Here is a 24,568-nt window from a genome sequence, read left to right as displayed (position 1 = left end):
TTAGAAATATTGGTGGAATTTTTGCAAAATTTGAGGCTTTTATTTCGAGTGGGTTGGGTTTGAACAACTATAAATAGTATTGATATATTACATAGGCCTAACCTGAATTTGACTCAACTTGACTCATGAACAATTTTAGATTTAAAGAAATCTCTACTTATAAACTTTATTGATTATTTTTAAATTCAATATTTTTTGCCATCAATGTTTAATTTTTTTTTTCTAAAGATGAGGTTCATATAATGAGGTTTGTTTTAAATCTAAAGATGTTTATAAATTGAGTCAAGGATCAAATTCAGGTTGGAGCTATATATAGTGTTAATGTCATATATAGTTATTCAAAGATTAATGGTAATTATTATAAATAAATAATAACAACTCTTAAATTTAGAATCTTTATTTAAGGATTTAGGGTCTAACTAGGGTTTAGGGTTTAACATTTATTTATAATTAATTAAAAATATTAATAGTGTATCAAATATTCAGTATTTATTTTTCAATATTTTAAATTTTAATTTATCAAATTAGCACCTCAACAAACAGTTCTCCATTAAAACAAATAAAGCAATTCTTCAACAAAGTTATGTACAACTCTTAAAAGAAGTAAAAAACCCAAAAATAAAAAATTACATACAAATACTTGAAATGTGGTTGTTTACGCGCACACACATTGTAGCTCACATAATGGAACAAGCATTGGGATTTTCGTCGCTAAATATAGAGCTGGCTCGTTCACTAATAAGAGTTTCGTACGGCGGTGGCTGATAATAACCATGATCGTGACCGTCGTATCCATGCCTGTAATAGTTATACGAAGACTGCCACGGCGGCCCCTTTGAATCGGTTTGGCAATATTCGTAGTAAAATTGGTTCTGAGGGTTGAATGGATATGGCCATAGCTCGGCTCTTCGTCCCGTTTTCCTCACTGTTTTAAGTACCTTCATATGGTCAGATGCTGCCCAACCCATTACACTCACCTTTTGATTCTCCATGTCTATCTCGATACTGTCGACTCCTAAAAAATAAAAATAAAAAATAAAAAAAATATACCAAATATAAAGCCATTAAATAGGATTGAAAAAAAACGGAAAATCGGTTGCAACAATAATGTTTGGTTCAGTTTTGGTTTTGATTTTTATCGAATTGGGTTTGATTTTAGTTTACGTGTTACTTGAATGTATTCGTAGATAATGGATGGTGCAGATTTGAATATTTATGGATATTTGATTTACTTTTAGCATGTATGGGTATTCTAATTGCAATTCGTATAAGATTTGAAGCGAATGTGAACCTTTAAATATCCATTATTTGTTAAAAATATTATGATAAAATTTTTATTATGAGTTAAATTATATTTTGTTCTCTTTACTTAAAATATAGACATATTAGTCCTTATATGTTAAATCAAAAAATAAATTAGTTTTTTATGTTAAAAATTATATCTGTTTGTATTGTTAAAAACTAGTGTGACTGACCAAATAACTAGACAGTAACACGTGACTTGCCACGCATACCTCATGTTGATGTATAGTGACCAATTTTTAACAATTGAAATGGATGAATTTTTAACAGAATGACTAGTTTGTTTTTTGATATAACGTATAGGGACTAATTTACCCTTTTTTAATAGAGGAAGCAAAATATAATCAGACTCTTAATATGAGGGCCTCTTTAATACTTTTACCTCCATTATTCAAATCCATATTACTCTTTACCCAAAATTTATAATGCACCTCTAACCCCGTAAAGCAATTTCCTGATTTTACCCCTCTTACGGGTAAAGAAGTTGAATATATGTATGTATGTATGTATATGTATACCTTCGAGTTTTCCAAGAGCCTTCTTTATCTTAGCTACGCAGCCTTTACAATCCATATGAACTCTCATTTCTACCATCTGCAGCGAAAAATATATATGTTAATGTTACAATACATTACTAAAAAACTATAAAACACAAATGGGGGATTATATGCATTATTGCATGTAGATCCATAGAGAGAGTTGTAATGACTAACCGTCATTTTTGAAGGGTTTTGAAGTTCTTAAATTTTCTCTTTGAAACACGTTGCCATACATATATGTACGTATGTGTGTATGTATTTATATATAGGAAATTGAAGTTGCTTCTAAATTAGAGACAAAACTTGGGAAAGGATTCAAAGGAAAAACCCTAGAAGCTGCTTCGAAATTAAAAAGAAGCCTATAGATTTGGCAAACCCAACAGTACAAGCTAGCTTAGGAAAATGGTCTAATTCTGTTTTTAGTCCTTCTATTGTGCTGAAATTTGATATTTAATCACACTTCTTTAGTTTGACATAATTTTGATCTCTTTACTTTTATAATGTATTGGTAAGTCCAAGTTATAACACCATAAGTTTCCACCACTAAAATTATGAAGCGAATCTTTTTATTATTATTCTGTCACACAATTAAGGTCACATGAAAATCTAATAATCCTATTCAACAAATAATAAATTTTGCATGTCAATCGAATGCCTGGAGCTTCATTTTTGAAACAACGTATTTTAATGATAGTAGTTAACTATGTTATCGATTTGAACTATTAATAGTATTATAAAGTAGATGATTAAATTATGTCAAATGAAAGTAGTGGGATTAAAACCCAAGTTTTTACATAATAGAGGGGCTAAAATCAGAATTAGACCTTAAGAAAACAGTTGTCAAAACATCGTAGGAAAAATTCCTCCGCGTAGATTGTTGGCTTATGATTGCAAATCTTGACAAGTAAACAAACCAAGCTAAGCAATGATTTATTTAATATGTTGGTAAATACGTACGTTTGCAAACTATTGATGTTTTCTTCCTCAATTTGGTCTAAACTGATTAAATCTTTAATCATGGTCAAATTAAAATAAGCTATTCCTTTTAATAAAATATAATTCATAACTATGAATATATTCTCAACTTTTAATTTATAGCTAATAAATTTTAAGTTAACACATTTTTTTTTGTCAAACTATGATTTTCATACTTCTATGATGTTTAAATTTTAGATTTACTTTATGCATTTTAATTTGACATAATTTGAACTTTTTTACTTTTGATAACGTATTGGTTTCTTTTTTGGTAAGCCCAATGTATCTTCAAGTCACATTGGACTCGAGACTAATTCTTATTGGGTTGGGAGTGTTTAAGGTATAAGCCTCTCAATAATTGCGTTTCTTGGGGTTCGAATTTGTTTTCTTACCCTTTCGAAGTTAAGGTCACTATCACTTCAACCAACAACTTGTTGGTTATTTTATAATGTAATTAGTTAGTCTATCTTATCATGCACGTGGACTTACCATAAATAGAATTTGATCATTTTATTTAGTTCCATATAGGGATGGTAAAATCTGAACTGCCCCATAGATTCCAAACTAATCTGCTTCATATGGAGTGGATTTTTTTTTGAAATGTGGATGTGAGGCGGGGTGGGTGGATTTTTTTTTATAGTCAGTAGGTATGGAGTGGTTATAGTAATTACTTGTCCCGCCCTACCCTGCTCCATTATACAAAATTACCATTTATGTTCAAATAATTTTTTGAAGAATTATATTTAAATATTTACTTGACTTTAAAAATAAATAATAAAAATTAAATTGAAGCGAAACCGGAATGGATGCATCCAACATTCATGTAAGTGATAATGAATTTCAAAATTATACATCTACAAGGGAGTAAGGCAGATGGTAGAACAAAATATACCACCTATGAAGTGGTGATGGATTTTAATCAAAGCATTTAAACGTATATAGATATAATATATATAACTTTTAAAATAGTAATAAATCAATATTTTCTTAATATTATAGTCAAATTTAAATTCAAAGCTGGAATTTATTCTTCCATAGCAATTTCCTTAACCGTGTGGATCATAGGATGATTAGGATAATACATGTTGCTTAAAGCCTGCATGTAAATTTTATTAAAATAATCATTTTTGTTATACGTGTGCAACAAGAACAAGCTAACGATTCCAACATTAATCGGTCCTAACATCAACGTGTCTGATTTTATGCATTGGTAATTAAAATAAGTACTTCAAAATTTGATTATTGTTATGTTAGCTCATGAGAATAAGTTGTCATAAGAAAATAAGCGTGAAACCCAAGCCCCGTTCGGCACTACTTGTGTGATTGGGCTTTTGGTAAAAAAGTAATTTTTTTGTTAAAAGTAATAAAGAACAACCTTCATCTGTACCACTTTTTTCAACTTAAAAAAAAGACTTTTGCACATATGAAAAGGAGAAATTTTTGGCTTTTATCAGCCAAAAGTACTTCTTGGCAGTATTTTACTATTTTAACCTCTGTTTTTTCTAAACGTTAGAGGATATTATTTTCCTCTTTTCTTGTCTGATTTGTTCTCTAATTTGTTCTTCTCATCTTCACCTGCTGCTTTAAAAGATTTCTTGCAGAACCTATTTCCTCCATTTTAAGTAAAAAAAGCAAAACCATAACCAAAACATGTCTCATCTGCTGTAATTCTTGCAGAAGTGTTTTGTTCCTCCATTTTAATTTTCAACAATATTTTCTTCTCTGGTTTGATCCTTTTCTCCACCACCGGTGAGTTTTTTCTTTTCCTTCTCATTCTTCTCTTTAATTTTTTCGTTCTCATCTTCTTCTCTTCTTCTCTCAGTTTGGGGCTTCGCTCACTTACTCTCTGCTTTATTGAAAGCTCACAAGTCTTTCTTGCACTCACTCTCTTAAGCTCAAATCGCCCACAAATTTGGTACTTTTGATCTTGCTTTCCCATATATTTGATTCCAATCGATTGATCGTTATAGCAAAATCTTGCTCTCTTTTTTTCCGGTTGAATTTTGTTGTTAAGTATGCTTCATACTATTTATTTCTAAAAAATGGTTCTTTTTGGGGTCTTCTTTTTTTTATTAAACTGTTTTAGTTGTTTGTAGATTGAAAGAACTATGTCTATGCCTTTTATCTTTATAAAGATTTTGCTTCCAGTGATGGGTTAGTTTTGTTGATAATTTTTCGTTCAAGTTTGGGTAAGATTCTTGAAATTTAGTTTATTTATAGAAAGAAGGAAAGTCAAAAGGTTAGTGTTGCTTCAGCCCAACAAAAAATAGCAGAATGTTGCAAAACAATAGGCCACCATATTAGCTGTAGTCAAATAGAAGTCAATGTCTTGAATCTACCAAAGATAGAGCAAAAATTAATCTAAAATTTATTAAAGATGTATGCCCAGATCTTAAAGCACCTAAACTAGGATGTAATAGGAAAGACATAAATAATATAAATTATGAGTCGAAAATTATTCAGATAGTAACAAAATAGATAACATTAAAAGAAGTAAAAAATATCCTTATAAGAAATATAGATACAAAGATTTTAAGAGAAATAAAAGAAGATATTCTAAAAGAGATAAATATATGAGGAAAAATACTTTCTCAAAATAATATAGATAATGATAAAAAATCTATAAAAGAATGTAAATGTTTTAGTTGTGGAAAAATAGGATATAGCTAAATATTGTAGGGAAAAAGATAGGATTAATGATATAAATATTAATAATGAAATATTTAAAGGAAGAATTTACAGATAGTGATATTATATATTTATAGTATAGAATGACGATAAGTTCATACAGATAAAAAGATAGAGGAAGTAGATAAATTTGTACAATTATTAGATTGTCAAGAACAATTTAATCAAGAATCTAAAATTAGAAGAATTATGTTTGATATGAATGAGCTAATTAAGTTTGCTGCTAAAGCTAACTTTGATTTATCACCTAAAAACTATTTTATCTATGTTAATTATTTCTATACCAATTGTCGAGAAAATTCTCAACATGGCTCGCTGCTTGGCTGCTATCTTCTCCATATTTCTACTCCAACGTAAAGAAATTAATTCTATAAGCACTTTTAACCAATGCAAAATATTTCAGGTTATTTTATTAATCATTAATAATTTCAGCGTTAAACAGCCTCTCTATGTTTTATTAGTATGCTTGTTTTGTCATTGAAGCTGAATGGTTTAATTGTGTTTGATGTTATTATTAGTTGTGTTCTTTTTCTTGGTTATTATTCCGGTCTTGGAAAGTTGATTTTGATTGAGAAAAAAAAATCTTAGGATCCTATCTTGATTTCGATACTGTGACAGCCCTAAATTGACCCTAGTCGGAAAGTGGTTTCGGGACCACTAAACCGAGTCATAAAAACAATTAATTGTTATATTCTATGCTTACTATGTGTGTGCATGCATATGTGGAAGTTTCATTCTCTAATTTTACCAATTGTATGAGAAATTATTAAATAGGGATCAATGTGAAACATGGGGAAATATGATAGGCTAATTTTAAATGGCTTATTAGTGCATGTTAAAAAAAAGGTGGAGTTGCATGTCAAATAATCCACTTCCTAAGGAGGAGTGGCCGGCCATGACAAGGTTATGGGCAAGGGAACATGTTTCCAACATGTTTTGCTAGTGGTGTATGTAGGAAGTCATAAAATAAAGACTAGCATTAAAGAAATGAACAAAAAAAATGAGCATGGATGCCCCCTTGTTGCCGTGAGTAGAGGAAAAGAAAGGAGAAAAAAAATTGTTCATCCATTCTAAATTCTTTGGCCGAAAATACTAAGGGAAAAAGGAAGGATTTTTGCTCCATTTCTTGGTTTAGAAGAGATCTAGAAGGAGATTTGGCTATACTTGCATCAAGATTAAGGTATGTATGAGGTTGTGTCATGAGATTCATGCATGTTTTAGTTGCTAACTTGATGTTCATGTTAGCCATGGTTCAAATCCTTGTTATGCCATGGAAATGGTCTTTGGCCAAGGTTGATATTGTGTTGAGGCCATTGCATGCTAAATGTGAAGCTTGCTAATGATGCATGTAATGATGGATTGACTACTCTTGAAATTTCTTTTTAGTATTCTTGAGTAGGGCATTGAGTCCTTTGTTTAACCATGACCAAAAATTTAAAAGGGGTATGGTGTGAGGTATTCGGCCATGGTATGCTCATGAGCGTGGTTTATGCTTCTTGCATGATAGTTAAAATTTGTGTTTTGGATGGTTATGGACACCTTGAAATTTGGCCTTGCACCTATGTGTGTATATATGTTGCACATGATGTTTTGGTTATGAAGTAAATGATAAATGTGTTTGTTTAAAGAATAAATTGTTGGAGAATGTTTGTAAAATTGCAAGTATATTCGGCCATTAGGGTGAGTATGTAGGTGATGTTGAATCAAGTTTTTGGTGCATATTCGGTTATGTGTATAATCGACCAAATGGGTGATTAGTAAGAATGGTTGCCGAATATACAAGCATACATATGCATGTGTAGTTGAATTATGAATGTTTAGCAAGATGGTTAAACTAGTTGATTTATTGATCAAGCTCAAAGAGTCAAAGAAGGAGAATCAAGCAAGGGAAAGACGAAGGTCATCGAGTAGCCTACTTGGAACTATTTTACCCAACACGAGGTAAGTCATTAAGCACGTATTTGATATTGCTTAAATGATTGTAAAATTTATGCAATTGTGTTTAATGGGATGATATATATATTTACAAATGAAAATGTATGTGTATGGAATGATGACATTTGTTGAATGTAAAAGAAATAGTGAAATGTGTAGAAAGTTGCTTTTGGCACTAAGTGTGCGGGCAATACGTGTGTACGGTGACGAGATTGGCACTAAGTGTGCATGCTGGAAATATATGGCACTAAGTGTGCATGCTGAAAATATACGACACTGGGTGTGCGAGCTAGAAGGGTATGGCACTATGTGTGCGGGCTTAAATCGCATGGCACTAAGTGTGCGAAATCGAGTATTAAGCACTGTGTGTGCGTACTCTATATATATATATATATATCTCCGATCGAACAATTATATGGAGGGTGTGTCTCCATCGAGTTGAGTATGGGCAGCGGATCGGGTAAGTACCTTGAGCTCATGACGAATAGGCAATATGTTCATGCTCGGGGTTGAGCTTGGTAAGCTTTAAATCTATGTGATGATTGCAATTGTGTGATTGTGGTGAAAATGAGTTAGTGTGTGAAAATGCCTCAAATATCTTATTGTGTAGAATATGAAATGTGGATGTATGACTTGGTATGAGATTGAACCGAAAGGTCCGAGGAATTATGGTATAGTTTCGGTATGGATGAGTACCTAGCCTCGTTTATTGTTTCATGTTGTGATAACTTTATTAATGGATGGTGGTTGAATGCTTATGACTTACTAAGTTATAAACTCACTCGGTGTTTTCTTGTCACCCCTTTTAGGTCTCTTGGACTCGTATTGTTTGCGTGCTCGGAACCATCTTTGAAGTCATCATACCGGCTGGAAATCTTTTGGTATTGTCTTCGTAGTTGAACTAGGAGAACATTTGGCATGTATAGGCTATTATGTTTTGTTGAATTGTGGGTTGTAAACTTTAAGCCATGTGAAAATGGCCTATGTGGTCGTTGAGTGGGATGCTAGAACCTATAGCCACGAGTCTTAGAAACTTTAATTTTGATAAGGTGGCCATAATTTGTGTCATGTATGATGGATGATTAGTAAGGTCAAGGAAAGATTCATGAAATTGGCATAGTCTACTGCAGTAACTGTTGCGGACAGCAGCAGTGATATGAGATTGAAAAATCACTAAAAATAGTAGAAGTAGAATTAAATAGTGAATAAATTATGAAATTGAACCTTGATGAATATATTTTCATATGGATGAAACGAAACGACCATATGAGCAGTATACTGAGAGATATTAAAGTTCTCGTGAGACAGGGCCAGAACAGTTTCTGGATCCCCTGTCTCGACTTTGAAAATTTACTATAAATTATCCAGAAAGAATTAGAAGTCATGCCTTATATTTGAAGATTCCATTTTGAGTCTAGTTTCATTAGAAACAAATGGAACCAGTATTAGAGCCCTGTACAGAGAGATATTCAAGTTGTAATGCGCGAAGGTCAGTGTAGTCGACCCCTGTAACATGGGTGACTTTAACTAATAAACTGTACTAATTAGCCCAACCAAAAATTCTAGAAATAAATCCATGGATGGATATATGAGTCTAAATTCAGGGAAAATTTATGGAATCAGTTTCCGAGTTTTGAAACTCGAGATATGATTTTTAAGGCGACAGTGACGCAGTTAGCTAGCCTGCCTGGAACAGAAAACAAATGTTTCAAAAAGAGTAATAAGGGAAGTAAGCCCGATAACACCACGTGTTCAAATCCGGTGACGGTCACGGGTTTGGGGTGTTATAGATACACATCTAAAAAAATATACTTTTGTGACATTTGATTTTCTTAATTGCTTTACTGGCTGAAACGAATCTGTTTGTATACACAATAGATGAGTACGTCGGCGATTGAAGTTAGTGGTGAAAAAGTGAAAGCAATGTGGGATAAGAGATTGACAGAAATATTTTGTGATATTTGTATTAAAGAGATATTGAAAGGCAATAGGCCTGGTACACATTTCACAAAAGATGGATGGTTGAAAATAATGACTAACTTTGAGAAAGAAACAGGCAAGGGTTTTTCACAAAGACAACTTAAAAATAGGTGGGATGCCCTAAAAAAAGAATGGAAAGCTTGGAAGAAACTTAAAGGCGCAGATACTGGTCTAGGGTGGAATCCTATAAAAAGAACCGTTGATGCATCGGATGAATGGTGGGAGAGTAGGCTAAAGGTACATTAATAATTCCCTTTATTTTTGTTTTTTTCTTATTTATGAGTTTATTGATAATTACTATTATTAAACTATCATTTGATATGTAGGTTGTGCCTGAAGCTCAAAAATTTAGAACATAGGGCATTGATCCTGAATTCGAAGGGAAGTTAGACCAAATGTTCATGGGGATAGTTGCAACAGGTGATAAAGCATGGGCACCTTCTTCTGGTACACTCCGTAGTGATATTTTTGAAGATGTTAACAATGAAATACCTGAAGAGAATGAAGAAGAAAATGTGAGAAATGATGTTCGCATTTTAAATGATGTTCACATTTCAAATGATGTTCACATTTCAAATGATGTTCAAATTGATGGAAACGGTCAAAAAAGGAAAAATCATGAGATATCAAGTTCACATTTTAAAACTGGAAGAAAGAAATCCTCAAAGCAAATTGGAGGGGCTGCAAGATTGTCTAGTCAAATAGAAAAATTATGCAATGCAGCTGACAATATGAGTCAAGCCACATCTAGTTTGACTCATGTTATGGATCCATATGGTATTCCACAAGCAGTCAAAGTGCTCGACAGCATGTCGGAAGAAGTTCTAGAAGCTAGTCTGCTATACTTTTTCGCACTTAGATTATTGCTCAATAAGGACAAGCGAATTATGTTTTTATCAATTAATCCCAAGATTAGAGCTTTGTGGCTTAAGACAGAAATGAAGGATAGCTGAAAATTTTCTAATCTTCTAGGGTTAGGAGATATCTATTATGTGACTAAACAAAAATCCTAAACTAGTTTTATCAATAGTTATTTATGTTTGGTTTTTGGATATTGAATTTATGTTCTACTTATCTATGTGTAATCTACTTTTATTAATAGTTGTTTATGTTTGGTCTTTGGTTATTGAATTTATGTTCTACTTATTTATACTAAATTAGTTTTATCAATAATTGTTTATATATGATTTTGGATGTTCAAATTTTTGGCGGTGATGAGTATAGTTGAGAATTACAAGGTGATGATGCGATGATGATGAAAGGAAAAGAAAGAGATTTTACAATGCATGGAATGTTTTAATCGATTATTTGTTGTTGCATATTCTTCCGTACAATTATATTACGAGAAGTATATATTAAAGCAGCCATGCATGAATTCAAAACAGTCAGGTGAAACATGGATTCGAGAGATCCTTGACGGTCACGAGTCACGTTGTATGATTAATTTTAGGATGTCTAAAATGGTATTCACAAGTTTGTTGAGAGTTTTGGAGACAAGATACAACTTGCAAACTTCAAGAAACATATCTTCTAGTGAAATGTTGGGAATTTTTTTATACATCTTGGGTACCGGTGCAAAAGTTTCCCAATGTCGAGAAAGATTTCAAAGGTCTGGATCAACAATAAGTCAGTACTTTGCAATTGTGCTTGAAAAAGTTTCAAGGATGGCCACTGATCTAATTGCACCCGAAGATCCTTTTTTTAGCTCAATACCCGAACAAATACGTAATGATTCTAGATATATGCCGCATTTTAAGGTTAAAATTTAATTTTATCTTATTATATTTTAATATTTTGGTTGACTTAAAATATGCACGAGACTAATATGATTATTTGTTCAGGATTGCATAGGTGCAATTGATGGTACTCATATTGCCGCTATTCTTCCACCAAATGAACAAATTCCCTATATTGGAAGAAAAGGTATCCCTACTCAAAATGTCATGGCAGTATGTGATTTTAATATGTGTTTCACCTTTGTCATGGCTGGATGGGAAGGATCGGCACATGACACTAGAATATTTCTTGATGCAATTCGAGATCCAAAATGTAACACCCCTCGCCCGCATCCGACGCCGGGACGGGGTTCGAGGTGCTACCTGACTTTTACTAACACTTCCATACTAAACAGGGCCATGAAATCTCAAATAATTAAAAACTTTTCTTTTCACATGCAATTTGTCCCTTATGCGAGCTTACGAGGCCCAATACATGCATTCGGGGCGGTTCGGGACCCAATCGAGAACTCATGAAAAACTTAGAAAAATCTCTTGCGTTAAGGCTTCACACGCCCATGTGCTCAGCCGTGTGGCGAAATAGTCTAATTATCAAGCCTTTTGTCACTCTCACACCACATGCATAGATACATACTTATCCAATAACATACAATCGTGGCATAAATGAGCTCTTAAACATCTACAAACATGATATGCTCAAGTTATTTTCTTATGTAATAAATATTATAGAATTTGCCCATATCATTACCACATACTAGACATAACTATCATTACATCACAAACCATTCATGAAGCATTATTAACTATTTACCAATCACTTAATCCTGCATTAGTTACTAGCTCATCAATGAATCTCAATTCAATCTCTAGGCATACATGTTGTAAGCCACATCACAAGAAATAATAACATAAATGCATAAGAATAATCATATGGGCCCATAACGTCATTAGCCGACATAGGCCAATTTACATGACTAATACTACCTTAATAACAAGCCAATGCCTTTGGCTAAATCATAATATTACATACTCACATTAAAACTGTGACAGCCTTAAAACGACCCTAGTCGAAATGTGGTTTCGGGACCACAAAACCAAGGCATAAAAATAATTTAATATTTATTTTATTGCCTATAATGTGTGTTAACTCATGTGTGATATTTTTTATGCTTTGATTTAGAATTATAGATGTGAATTTCACTAGAAAGGACCTAGTAATAAACTTTGAAAGTATGAGGGAAATGTGTGATGACTAATTAAAGGATGCATGCAAAACAATGGACTTGCATGTCAAATTCCCCATAGCTAGTGGCCGGCCATGACAAGGATTTATGGGCAAAAATCATGTCATGAAACATGTTTAGTAAATGGGTTATGATGGAAAGAATAAAATAAGGGTATGGAATAAACAATTAATGTTAGTAGATGAGAAACAAAAAAAAAAGTGTCCATCTTCCTCCATAGCTTGGCGAATGTCCTAAAGAAAGAAAGAAAAAAATTTTGTTCATCTCTTTTCACTCTCTTGTTGGCGAAAATACTAAGGATAAGGAAGGAGTTTTGCTTCATATTTGGTTTGGAAGAGGATTAGGAAGAGGTTGGCTAAACTTGCATCAAGATTAAGCTCAAGAGCAAAGGGAGCTAAATCCGATAAAGGGAAGGAAAAAGTAGTTGAATAGTCAGTCAAATCGCCGACAACATCCGAGGTAAGTCTTGAGTGATGACCCTACTTGAATTATATCAAAATTATGCTCCTTGTTTGTGTGGCCATTGAGCGAAATAGTAAAGGTTGATAAATATTTTGTGTTAGAGCTTTAGTAACGAAAATGAACTATGGACGTGTCTTGAATATTGATATATGTGTAAGTGAACATTGGAAATATATCCGGGCTAAGACCAAGGCATTCGTGCGAGTTGATATATCCGGGCTAAGACCAAGGCATTCGTGCGAGTTGATATATCCGGGCTAAGACCAAGGCATTCGTGCGAGTTGATATATCCGGCTAAGACCAAGGCCTTTGTGCAAGTCACCAAATCCGGGTTATGACCAAGGCAATCGTCTGAGTCGCTATATCCGGTTAAATCCGAAAGTATGTGATTCGAAGTGAGCAATCTTGCTGTGAAAATTTCAGCTTATACACTTGTGAAAATTCCAGCAATGAGGTATGTTTGTATGTGCTTGTACTAATTGAATTCTTACAAGTAAGTATCGCTAAGTTGATAAACGAGCTACCGGCCTTGGGCTAAGTTGTTCTTTTGTGTATGAACATAAGGGTCGGTGATGTGAAATAAGTATGAGTATGGGAATGTGAATTAGTAAAGTGGTTTAATTAGCCATGTGAATAAAATACCTTAGTCAAAGCTGATTTCATTGCATGAGACTTACTAAGCATTAAAATGCTTACCCGTTGCTTTGGCTCTCTGTTTTATAGGTTTCGCTCGTTAGCTATCGGATTCGGGATCAAAGAAGTCGAAGTCATCCACACTATCGAAGCCCCATTTTGGTACAAATTTTGGTTGAACTTTGAAATGGCATGTATAGGACCATCCTTTGTTGAAGGTCATGTACCTTCGGTTTGTGTAAACTTGGATAGCCATGCGAAAATGGCTTATATACGTTTTTAGCATAGAACTATAATCGTTTGTATGTTGACCCTTATGAGGTATGGAATTATTTGAAACGATTAGCCATTGGAATGGTTAATCATGATCACGCTTTGTGCTATGTATGTAAAAAGGGCCAATTGAATCATGGAAAGTATGAAATAGGTAAAGCCTACTAAAGGCAGATGCTGACAGCAGCAGTGACGTGGATGTGAAAAATCACTAAAAATAGTAGGAATGGTATTAAATAGCAAATAAATTATGTAAGTGTACCTTGATGAATCTACTTCCATATGGAAGAAACGAAATGGTCATATGAGTTATAAGTTAACAGATTTTAAAGTTCTTGTGAAATAGGGCCAGAACGGTTTCTGGATCCCTGTTCCAACTTTGGAAAATCATTGTAAATTAACCAGAGATAATTAGGAGTCATTCCATATATGTAGATTCCTCTCTGAGTCTAGTTTCTATAGAAATAAACGGCATCAGTATTGAAGCCCTGTACAGGAGATATCCAATTCGTAACGCACAAAGGTCAGTGTAGTCGATCCCTACAACAGGCGAGACTTTAACTAATAAACTGTACTAATTGGCTCGACCAAAATTCTAGAAAAAATATGTAGATGGACATATGAGTCTAGTTTCAGGAAAAATTTACGGAACTGATTTTCGAGTTGTAAAACTCAAGTTATGAATTTTGGAGCGACTAGTACTCAGATTGGCAGCTTGTCTGAAAATTGTCAATAAGTGGGTTGAAGTTCATTAACACCTCGCGTTCGACTCGTGACGGTCTCGGGTTCGGGTGTTACAATTTTATTGGTATCAGAGCTACGGTTTAGTCGATTCTAGGACTACCGTAATGCGTTTGGGTCTAGCTATACATGCCATTTTATGTGATTATATGATAGTGTGGTGATTTCGACGTTTGAACTTGTGTTTATTTATAGTAATGGATCCCGATCCCAACCGAAGCGATAGCTGATGATGTGGAGAGTGTGGCGCTGCTCCCGCACAAGGGACAGCGCGGCGGACTCTCAACCTGTTGCTAGTAATCCGAATGACGAGGCTAGACAAGCCTTTTATAGCGTGATGAATGATTGGTTCAACCAATACATTCGAACTAATACTACTGTTCCACAACCTCCATTCCCAACAAACACACCCCGCACCTACAATGCCTCCGTAATTGACCAAATAAGGTCGAATAAGCCCCAGTTGATAGAATCCGAAAACATGGGGCTACTGAATTTAAAGCTACGGATAGTGATGATGCCGAGCAAGCCGAATTTTGGTTGGACAACACGATCCGGTACTCGATGAGCTATCTTGTACACCGATGAATGCCTAAAGTGTACCATCTCCTTGCTACGTGATTCGCCTACTATTGGTGGAGTACTCGACTTGTGTGCCCCGCGAACAAGTAACTTGGGAGTTCTTCCAAACCGAGTTTCGGAAAAAGTATATCGATCGAGATTTATGGACCAAAAACGAAAGGAATTTCTCGAACTTAAACAAGGTTCCATGTCGGTTCCGACTATGAACGAAAATTCGTGAGGCTTAGCCGACGCTGCGAGAATGCATTTCTTGAAGTGTGATGTAAACGCTCAAGATGGATGAATGATGAGATAAAGTCGTATGTTGGCATTTTGGAAATCAGAGTTTGTGACTCTCGTCGAGCGAGCGGCAAAGCCGAGGAGTTTAGTATGGAGAAAAGGAAAGTGAAGCGGGAGCAAGGGAGTTTCAAAGAGGTATTCGGGAAGCCCTTCCAATCATCAAAGAAACTTAGAGATGGCTTAGGCCGATCTAGAGACACTTGGGCTTTTCTAGACGAGATCGCGATCGACCCCTGTGACCACGAATCACTTGATCGCCATGAGTGGGAATGATCGACGAGAGAGGACGGAGTGCCGATATTGTGGCAAATGGCATTTTGGAAGTCAGAGATTCCGTGACCGCTCTGTTACAAGTGTGGATCAGTTGACCACTTCATTAAAGATTGCCCGAGGTTGTCCGAGCAGAATGTAGATCGGAGTGGGAAACCGGTACTACCACTTTCGAGGTAGACCATCCGGAAATCTGGCAAGGCTAGTGGTGGTCGAGAGGATCTAGAGATCTTGCGACCGGATCCGAGGCTCGCGCTCCAGCTAGGACTTATGCTATCTGCCAGACGCCGAGGATGCCTCCTCGCCGGATGTTATTACTGGTACTTTCACTCTCTTTGATACTAATGTGATTGCTTTGATTGACCCCGGTTCTACTCATTCTTATATATGCGAAACCTTAGCATCCAAAGAAGACTTTACCTATTGAGTCTCTTGAGTTCGTAATTCGGTGTCAAATCCTTTGGGTCGTTATGTGCTGGTCGACAAAGTGTGTAAGAAATGCCCCTAGTAATTGAGGTACTGCTTTTCCGCGGACTTGATGCTTTTGCCGTTCGATGAATTTGATGTTATTCTTGGGTTGGATTGGTTGACCGTGCATGATGCGGTTGTGAATTGCAAAAGCAAGACTATTGATTTGAGATGCGCAAACAACGAGATGATCCGAGTTGAGTCTACGAACTTGAAGGGTTGCCACCCGTAATATCATCAATGTTGGCCCGAAATATGTAAGAAAAGGGTGTGAAGCATACCTTGCGTATGTACTTGATGATAAGGAGTTAGGAATAGAACCCAAATCTGCTGCGGTGGTTTGTGAATACCGGACGTTTTCCCAAGAATTGCGGGTTTGCCACTGTTCGGAGATAGAGTTTGGCATTGAGCTTGTACAGGACCACACCGATTTCGATAGCTCCATATCGTATGGCACCAACGGAATTAAAGGAGTTGAAAGCTCGGTTGCAAGAGTTGATGGATAGAGGTTTTGCTCGCCGAAGTTTTTCACCTTGGGGTGCACCGGTGTTGTTTGTGAAAAGAAGGACGGAACCATAAGGTTGTGCATCGACTATCGTCGACTTAATAAAGTGACAATAAAGAACAAGTATCCGTTACCACGTATCGATGATTTGTTCGATCAACTGAAGAACCTCGGTGTTCTCAAAAATAGATTTGAGATCGGGCTATTATCGATTCTTGAATCCGAGATTCGGACATACCCAAAACCGCCTTGAGCGAGATATGGTCACTACGAGTTCTTAGTGATGCCGTTGGGCTCACTAATGCCCTGCGGTATTTATGGATTTGATGAATCGGATCTTGGATCATATTTGGATCGGTTCGTAGTTGTGTTCATCGACGACATCTTGGTCTATTCAAGAGATGAGACCGAACATGCGGAGCACCCGAGATTAGTGTTGCAAATTTTACGGGATAAGCGGTTATATGCTAAGTTTAGCAAGTGTGAGTTACGGTTAAGAGAGGTTAGCTTCTTGGGTCACGTGGTATCTGCGATCGGGTATTCGAGTCGACCCAAGCAAAATTTCAGCCATACTTAATGAAACCTCCAAGAAATATTACCGAGGTTCGAGCTTTTTGGGACTTGCGGTTACTACCGACGGTTTGTAAAAGGATTCTCGATGATAGCCACACCCATGACGAAAACCGCTTGAAGAATGTCAAGTTTGAATGGACGGAAAAGTGTCGAAAAAGTTTTGACCAATTGAAAACTCATTTGACGGAAGCTCCAAGACTAATACTGACCGAATCGGCAAAGAGTTTGTCATCTATAGTGACGCCTCCCTACTTGGGTTAGGTTGCGTATTGATGCAAGAAGGTCGAGTTGTGGCCTATCGTCGAGACAATTAAAGCCACATGAGAAAAATTATCCGACCCATGATCTCGAATTGGTCGCCATCGTATTCGCCTTAAAGATATGGCGACATTACTTATTTGGTGAGAAGTGCCATGTGTATTCGGATCACAAAAGTCTCAAATATTTGATGACTCAAAGAGACTTAAATCTGCGACAAAGACGTTGGCTCGAGTGTTAAAGGATTATGAGTGGTCATTGACTATCACCCGGAAAGGCTAATGTGGTTGCGGATGCCTTAAGCCGAAATCACTTTTTTGCTTCTGACGATGAATGTACACTTGTCTATCCTACCCGACAATGTGTTAGTAGCCAATTAAAGGCCAAACCATTGTTGACTCATCAAATTCGTGAAGCTCGAAAGTTGATGAGGAGTTGCGTGCAAAACGGGTGAGTGTGTTCGAACAAGGAATCGGAGTTTCAAATTGATGATGACGATTGTTTGAGGTTCGAAGTCGTTTGTGTGTTCCAAAGAATTGAACTTATTTCGATAATTCGAACGAAGCTCATTGTAGCCGAATGGCAATCCACCGAGGAGTACGAAGATGTACAATGAGTTGAAACGTCGGTTTTGGTGGCATGGTATGAAACGAGACATCTCCGACTTTGTTGCAAGATGTTTAATATGTCAACAAGTGAAAGCGAGCATCAAGTGCCTTGAGGTTACTTGACAGATCACGATACCCGAGTGGAAATGGGATCGAGTCACAATGGACTTTGTGTCCGGACCGCCGTTGTCGACAAGTAAGAAGGATGCAATTTGGGTTATTATTGATAGACCGACTAAGTCGGCTCACTTTATCCCCAATGCGTATGGATTTTCATTGGATAAACTAGCTGAATTGTACGTTTCTCGATTGTGAGATTACACGGGTACCGATTTACATTGTGTCGGATAGAGATCCGAGGTTCACCTCGCGATTTTAGAAGAAATTACAAGAAGCATTGGGCACCAAGTTGCATTTCAGACCGCTTTTCACCCCAAACCGATGGTCAATCCGGCGTATAATTCGAGATACTTGAGGATATGTTGAGATGTTGCATCCTCGAGTTCGTGGTTCATGGGAACGGTACCTACCTTTGATTGAATTCGCCACAACAATAGTTTTCAATCAAGTATTAAGATGGCGCCTACGAGGCTTTGTACGGGCGTAAATGCCGTACACCATTGTTTTGGACCGAGCTCGGTGAGAACAAAATTTTTGGAGTGGATTTGATTAAAGATCTTTGAGCAAAGTAAAAGTAATCCGTGAAAATCAAGATAGCCTCCGATCGTCGAAAATCGTATGCGGATTTGAAACGAAAGGACATTGAGTATCGGTGGGAGATAAAGTGTTTCTTAAAGTTTCGCCGTGGAAAAAGATACTCAGATTCGGTAGTAAGGGCAAGTTGAGCCGAGATTCATTGGGCCGCACTGAAATCTCCGAACGAGTTGGCCCGATTCATGTATCGTTTGATCTTGCCCTGAACTTGAAAAGATTCACAACGTCTTCCATGTTTCAATGCTTCGACGCTATAGATCGATCCGTCGCACGTAATTAGTCCATCGAGGTTGAAATTCAAGCCGATATGAGTTATGAAGAAGAACCGATTCGTATCCTAGCTCGTGAAATGAAAGAGTTCTTGAAACAAAAGGGTTCCGCTAGTGAAAGTGTTATGGCTCAAACACGGGATAGAAGAAGCTACTTGGGAACCCGAGAACTCTATGAAAGAGCAATATCCAAACCTATTTACGGTAAGATTTTCGGGGACGAAAATTTCTAAAGTGGGGAGAGTTGTGACACTTTAAAACGACCCTAGTCGAAATGTGGTTTCGGGACCACAAAACCAAGGCATAAAAATAATTTAATATTTATTTTATTGCCTATAATGTGTGTTAACTCATGTGTGATATTTTTATGCTTTGATTTAGAATTATAGATGTGAATTTCACTAGAAAGGACCTAGTAATAAACTTTGAAAGTATGAGGGAAATGTGTGATGACTAATTAAAGGATGCATGCAAAACAATGGACTTGCATGTCAAATTCCCCATAGCTAGTGGCCGCCATGACAAGGATTTATGGGCAAAAATCATGTCATGAAACATGTTTGGTAAATGGGTTATGATGGAAAGAATAAAATAAGGGTATGGAATAAACAATTAATGTTAGTAGATGAGAAACAAAAAAAAAAAAAGTGTCCATCTTCCTCCATAGCTTGGCCGAATGTCCTAAAGAAAGAAAGAAAAAAATTTTGTTCATCTCTTTTCACTCTCTTGTTGGCCGAAAATACTAAGGATAAGGAAGGAGTTTTGCTTCATATTTGGTTTGGAAGAGGATTAGGAAGAGGTTGGCTAAACTTGCATCAAGATTAAGCTCAAGAGCAAAGGGGAGCTAAATCCGATAAAGGGAAGGAAAAAGTAGTTGAATAGCCGTCGAAATCGCTCGACAACATCCGAGGTAAGTCTTGAGTGATGACCCTACTTGAATTATATCAAAATTATGCTCCTTGTTTGTGTGGCCATTGAGCCGAAATAGTAAAGGTTGATAAATATTTTGTGTTAGAGCTTTAATAACGAAAATGAACTATGGACGTGTCTTGAATATTGATATATGTGTAAGTGAACATTGGAAATATATCCGGCTAAGACCGAAGGCATTCGTGCGAGTTGATATATCCGGCTAAGACCAAGGCATTCGTGCGAGTTGATATATCCGGCTAAGACCAAGGCATTCGTATGAAGTTGATATATCCGGCTAAGACCAAGGCCTTTGTGCAAGTCACCAAATCCGGGTTATGACCAAGGCAATCGTCTGATCGCTATATCCGGTTAAATCCGAAAGTATGTGATTCGAAGTGAGCAATCTTGCTGTGAAAATTTCAGCTTATACACTTGTGAAAATTCCAGCAATGAGGTATGTTTGTATGTGCTTGTACTAATTGAATTCTTACAAGTAAGTATCGCTAAGTTGATAAACGAGCTACCGGCCTTGGGCTAAGTTGTTCTTTTGTGTATGAACATAAGGGTCGGTGATGTGAAATAAGTATGAGTATGGGAATGTGAATTAGTAAAGTGGTTTAATTAGCCATGTGAATAAAATACCTTAGTCAAAGCTGATTTCATTGCATGAGACTTACTAAGCATTAAAATGCTTACCCGTTGCTTTGGCTCTCTGTTTTATAGGTTTCGCTCGTTAGCTATCGGATTCGGGATCAAAGAAGTCAAGTCATCCACACTATCGAAGCCCCATTTTGGTACAAATTTTGGTTGAACTTTGAAATGGCATGTATAGGACCATCCTTTGTTGAAGGTCATGTACCTTCCGGTTTGTGTAAACTTGGATAGCCATGCGAAAATGGCTTATATACGTTTTTAGCATAGAACTATAATCGTTTGTATGTTGACCCTTATGAGGTATGGAATTATTTGAAACGATTAGCCATTGGAATGGTTAATCATGATCACGCTTTGTGCTATGTATGTAAAAAGGGCCAATTGAATCATGGAAAGTATGAAATAGGTAAAGCCTACTAAAGGCAGATGCTGACAGCAGCAGTGACGTGGATGTGAAAAATCACTAAAAATAGTAGGAATGGTATTAAATAGCAAATAAATTATGTAAGTGTACCTTGATGAATCTACTTCCATATGGAAGAAACGAAATGGTCATATGAGTTATAAGTTAACAGATTTTAAAGTTCTTGTGAAATAGGGCCAGAACGGTTTCTGGATCCCCTGTTCCAACTTTGGAAAATCATTGTAAATTAACCAGAGATAATTAGGAGTCATTCCATATATGTAGATTCCTCTCTGAGTCTAGTTTCTATAGAAACAAACGGCATCAGTATTGAAGCCCTGTACAGGGAGATATCCAATTCGTAACGCACAAAGGTCAGTGTAGTCGATCCCTACAACAGGCGAGACTTTAACTAATAAACTGTACTAATTGGCTCGACCAAAATTCTAGAAAAAAATATGTAGATGGACATATGAGTCTAGTTTCAGGAAAAATTTACGGAACTGATTTTCGAGTTGTAAAACTCAAGTTATGAATTTTGGAGCGACTAGTACTCAGATTGGCAGCTTGTCTGAAAATTGTCAATAAGTGGGTTGAAGTCTGTTAACACCTCGCGTTCGACTCCGGCGACGGTCTCGGGTTCGGGGTGTTACAAAAACCCTATACATGCCATAGACTCGAATCACTTGAGTTTACTTACTCCGATAACGTTAACTCGATAGGGTGATAATATCTCTGACGGCCTCCAACCCGAGCTAACCTGGAACTCTAGAAAACATGGGAAAGAAGGGGGTAAGCTTTTGCTTAGTAAGTTCATATGAAAACAATAAGCAACTCATTAACTTGTTTTATCAATGTTTACAACATATTTTCAAGTTCACTACAAGTTGTCTTTCTGAGCAACGGTCACTAAATTATTTATATCTGGAGCTACGAAACTCCAAATTAAGTTCTGTTAATTTTCCCTAAAACTAGACTTATTTTATTTTTTTCCATAAAATTTCCAGAATTTTTGGTTAAGCCAAATAGTACAGTTTATTAGTTAAATTCTCCCCTGTTTCAGGGTATGACCACTCTGACCCCTGTACACTACAAACCGAATTTCTCCCTGTACAAAATTCCAACGACCATGCCGTTTATTCCCAATAAAAATAGACTCAATAAGGAATCTATTCATGTAAGGTATAACTCTTAATAATTTTTGTACAATTTTTGGTGAATTTCTAAAGTTAGAACAGGGGATCTCGAATTCATTCAGACCCTGTTTCACAAGAATTCAAATATCAAACAATATGGAATTCTTTTTCTTCCTCTGTTTCTTTCATGTGAAAATAGACTCATTAAGCTTTAATCCCATATTTTATTCTGCCTCTAACTCATTTTCCACTATTTTTAGTGTATTTTCAAAGTTACACTACTGCAGTAACTCAAATCTGTCAAGGCTAAATTACTCATTCATGATCATTGTTCATAATATTAATACAACACCATTTTATCCATCATGGTAAGAATACATATTATGCATCATAGATAATCACATATCAAGGCATTCTCATAGGATTAGTATACATACTTGCACAACTCGTAACATAACTCGAGTGCATACTCACCAATGACTTACCTCATTGAGACCATCATTAACTCTTTCCTTGGATTGCCCGTTGAATACTTGGAATACTAATTAGATACTCGGAAAAGCCTTTGCACATAAGTGCTTCAATTGTAGCTAAAGCTACCTCATATCTCATGACATTTCAATGCTCACTCTCGAGCTAGTCATCTAGACTCATAATTCCTAGTGACATGTCACTCGTATCCTATTCTATTCCTAAGGTTCAAACGGGATTTTTCCTCGTCTATTAAGGCTTTGTCTTATCATATTTCTATTAATTACATACACATTAATATCTGTACAATTCATGTAATGATAACATTTAAATACATGTATAGCATGGTATTGTTTACATACTGAACTTACCTCGATACCACAAATGTGAAAAGGACATACTCGTCCATAAATCGATTTCTTTCCGTTCTAGGTCCAAGTCTCAATTTTCATCATCCATAACATCACATTTAGCCTACCAATCAGTCACAATATTCATATGGGTCTAAAAATCATATTTTTACAAATTTTTATTTTGACCCTTAAACTTTTGCATATTTTCACTTTTGCCCCAATGCTCGTAAATTAATTTTTATTCAATTTCTATAAGGTTTAAGACATGCTAAACATTTTTCTCTTCTATGGAAACTCCAAATTCTCACTAATTCACACACTTATGACCAATTTGTAACTTTCACAATTTAACCCCTTTTTGACATTTTTACCGAAATTCATTGAATAAAACTCATATTTAACACATCAAACATTCATTATCCACTATAAATCATCAAAACACAACCATATCATGAATGGGTAAATTTTAAACTCTAATTTCTCTTCAATCAATTGGTAGAAATAGAAAATTTAAGCTTCGGGATCTCAAAAATACGAAAATCATTAAAAACGGACAAAACCATACCTATATAAGCCATAAAAGCTTGGCCGAATGGAGCTCATCCATGGCTGCTATTTTCTGTTCTTTCCACGGTTGAAGAAGAAAGAATGAAAAAAATGATAGCTTTTATCATTTGTCTTATTAGGTTATTTTAATTAATTTACAAAATTACCCTTTTATTTCAACCAAATTTCAAAATACCAAACAAATATCCATTCACTAACTTATTAAAGGAATAATTGTCACATAAGGACTTTCAATTTAAAACTCATAACAATTAGGCACCTCATATATAAAGAACTCAACTTTTGCACTTTTTACAATTTAGTCCTTTTGACTAAATTGAGTGCTCAAACGTCAAAATTTTCGAATAAAATTTTTACAAAATATTTTCATAAATTTATAGACTATAAAAATATAATAAAAATAATTTTTTTTTCGTCGGGTTTGTGGTCCCGAAACCACTGTTCCGACTAGACCCAAAATCGGGCTATTACACAAAATACAAATTTCCGCACCCACCAAATGGTTAGATATTTTATTTATATGTGATTTTTTAAAAAATAAAGTATAAGTTCTTTAATTGATAATTTTTATAAAAAAATTCTTGAATTAATTGTTTGTTATATTATGACATGTAGGAAAATATTATCTTGTTGATTCTGGATATCCTCAAATGAAAGGTTATCTTGGACCATATAGAGGTCAGCGGTATCATTTACCTGACTTTCGTAGAGGTAGACCGGTATCTGGTAAAGAAGAGGTATTCAATCATTCACATTCATCATTACGTAATGTGATTGAACGAACTTTTGGTGTTTTGAAAAAAAAAATGGGCCATTTTAAGAGATATGCCAAGTTATAGTTTTGAAAAGCAAACGATGATCGTTGTTGCTGCAATGACGATACACAATTTTATCCGAAAACATGCCGGCCGAAATGATGCAGATTTTATGGAATACGAAGATATTAACTGGGCATATGAGAATAATATTGATTTAGAAATTGTGCATGGTCGAGAAAGTGATGATGACGACGACGACGACGATGATGGTGATGATGAC

The 24,568-nt window shown here is 35.6% G+C and overlaps 2 protein-coding genes and 2 long non-coding RNA genes across 4 annotated transcripts; 2 read left to right on the top strand and 2 right to left on the bottom strand.

The window, feature by feature from the left end:
• Positions 1-524: 524 nt before the first annotated feature.
• Positions 525-2,100, bottom strand: LOC108460059 (heavy metal-associated isoprenylated plant protein 28-like). The gene is made up of 3 exons (XM_017759437.2): positions 2,016-2,100; positions 1,821-1,896; positions 525-1,015 (listed from the first exon to the last, which is right to left on the bottom strand). The coding sequence occupies exons 1-3, from the start codon at positions 2,019-2,021 to the stop codon at positions 678-680; spliced, it is 420 nt and encodes a 139-aa protein (XP_017614926.1). The 5' UTR covers positions 2,022-2,100; the 3' UTR covers positions 525-677.
• Positions 2,101-9,317: 7,217 nt separating this feature from the next.
• LOC108458578 (L10-interacting MYB domain-containing protein-like) lies at positions 9,318-10,372 on the top strand. Its single transcript, XM_017757990.1, has 2 exons — positions 9,318-9,656; positions 9,779-10,372. The coding sequence occupies exons 1-2, from the start codon at positions 9,318-9,320 to the stop codon at positions 10,370-10,372; spliced, it is 933 nt and encodes a 310-aa protein (XP_017613479.1).
• Positions 10,373-19,657: 9,285 nt separating this feature from the next.
• LOC128280703 (uncharacterized) lies at positions 19,658-20,690 on the top strand. Its single transcript, XR_008270823.1, has 3 exons — positions 19,658-19,944; positions 20,370-20,400; positions 20,670-20,690. It is a non-coding gene; the product is annotated as an uncharacterized LOC128280703 (long non-coding RNA).
• Positions 20,691-21,306: 616 nt separating this feature from the next.
• LOC128280794 (uncharacterized) lies at positions 21,307-23,414 on the bottom strand. The gene is made up of 2 exons (XR_008270954.1): positions 22,982-23,414; positions 21,307-21,771 (listed from the first exon to the last, which is right to left on the bottom strand). It is a non-coding gene; the product is annotated as an uncharacterized LOC128280794 (long non-coding RNA).
• Between the last annotated feature and the right edge of the window lie 1,154 nt (positions 23,415-24,568).

This window comes from Gossypium arboreum, chromosome 9 (genome assembly GCF_025698485.1).
Source record: "Gossypium arboreum isolate Shixiya-1 chromosome 9, ASM2569848v2, whole genome shotgun sequence".
NCBI lineage: Eukaryota > Viridiplantae > Streptophyta > Magnoliopsida > Malvales > Malvaceae > Gossypium > Gossypium arboreum.
This window is presented reverse-complemented; position numbering and strand designations above follow the sequence as displayed.

Coding starts and splice junctions, on each gene's coding strand:
- LOC108460059 (XM_017759437.2), bottom strand. Junction 1,016..1,820: donor GGCTCTTGGAAAACTCGAAG/GTATACATATAC, acceptor TTTATTTTTTAG/GAGTCGACAGTATCGAGATA.
- LOC108458578 (XM_017757990.1), top strand. CDS start 9,318: ATGAGTACGTCGGCGATTGAAGTTAGTGGTGAAAAAGTGAAAGCAATG. Junction 9,657..9,778: donor GGTGGGAGAGTAGGCTAAAG/GTACATTAATAA, acceptor TTTAGAACATAG/GGCATTGATCCTGAATTCGA.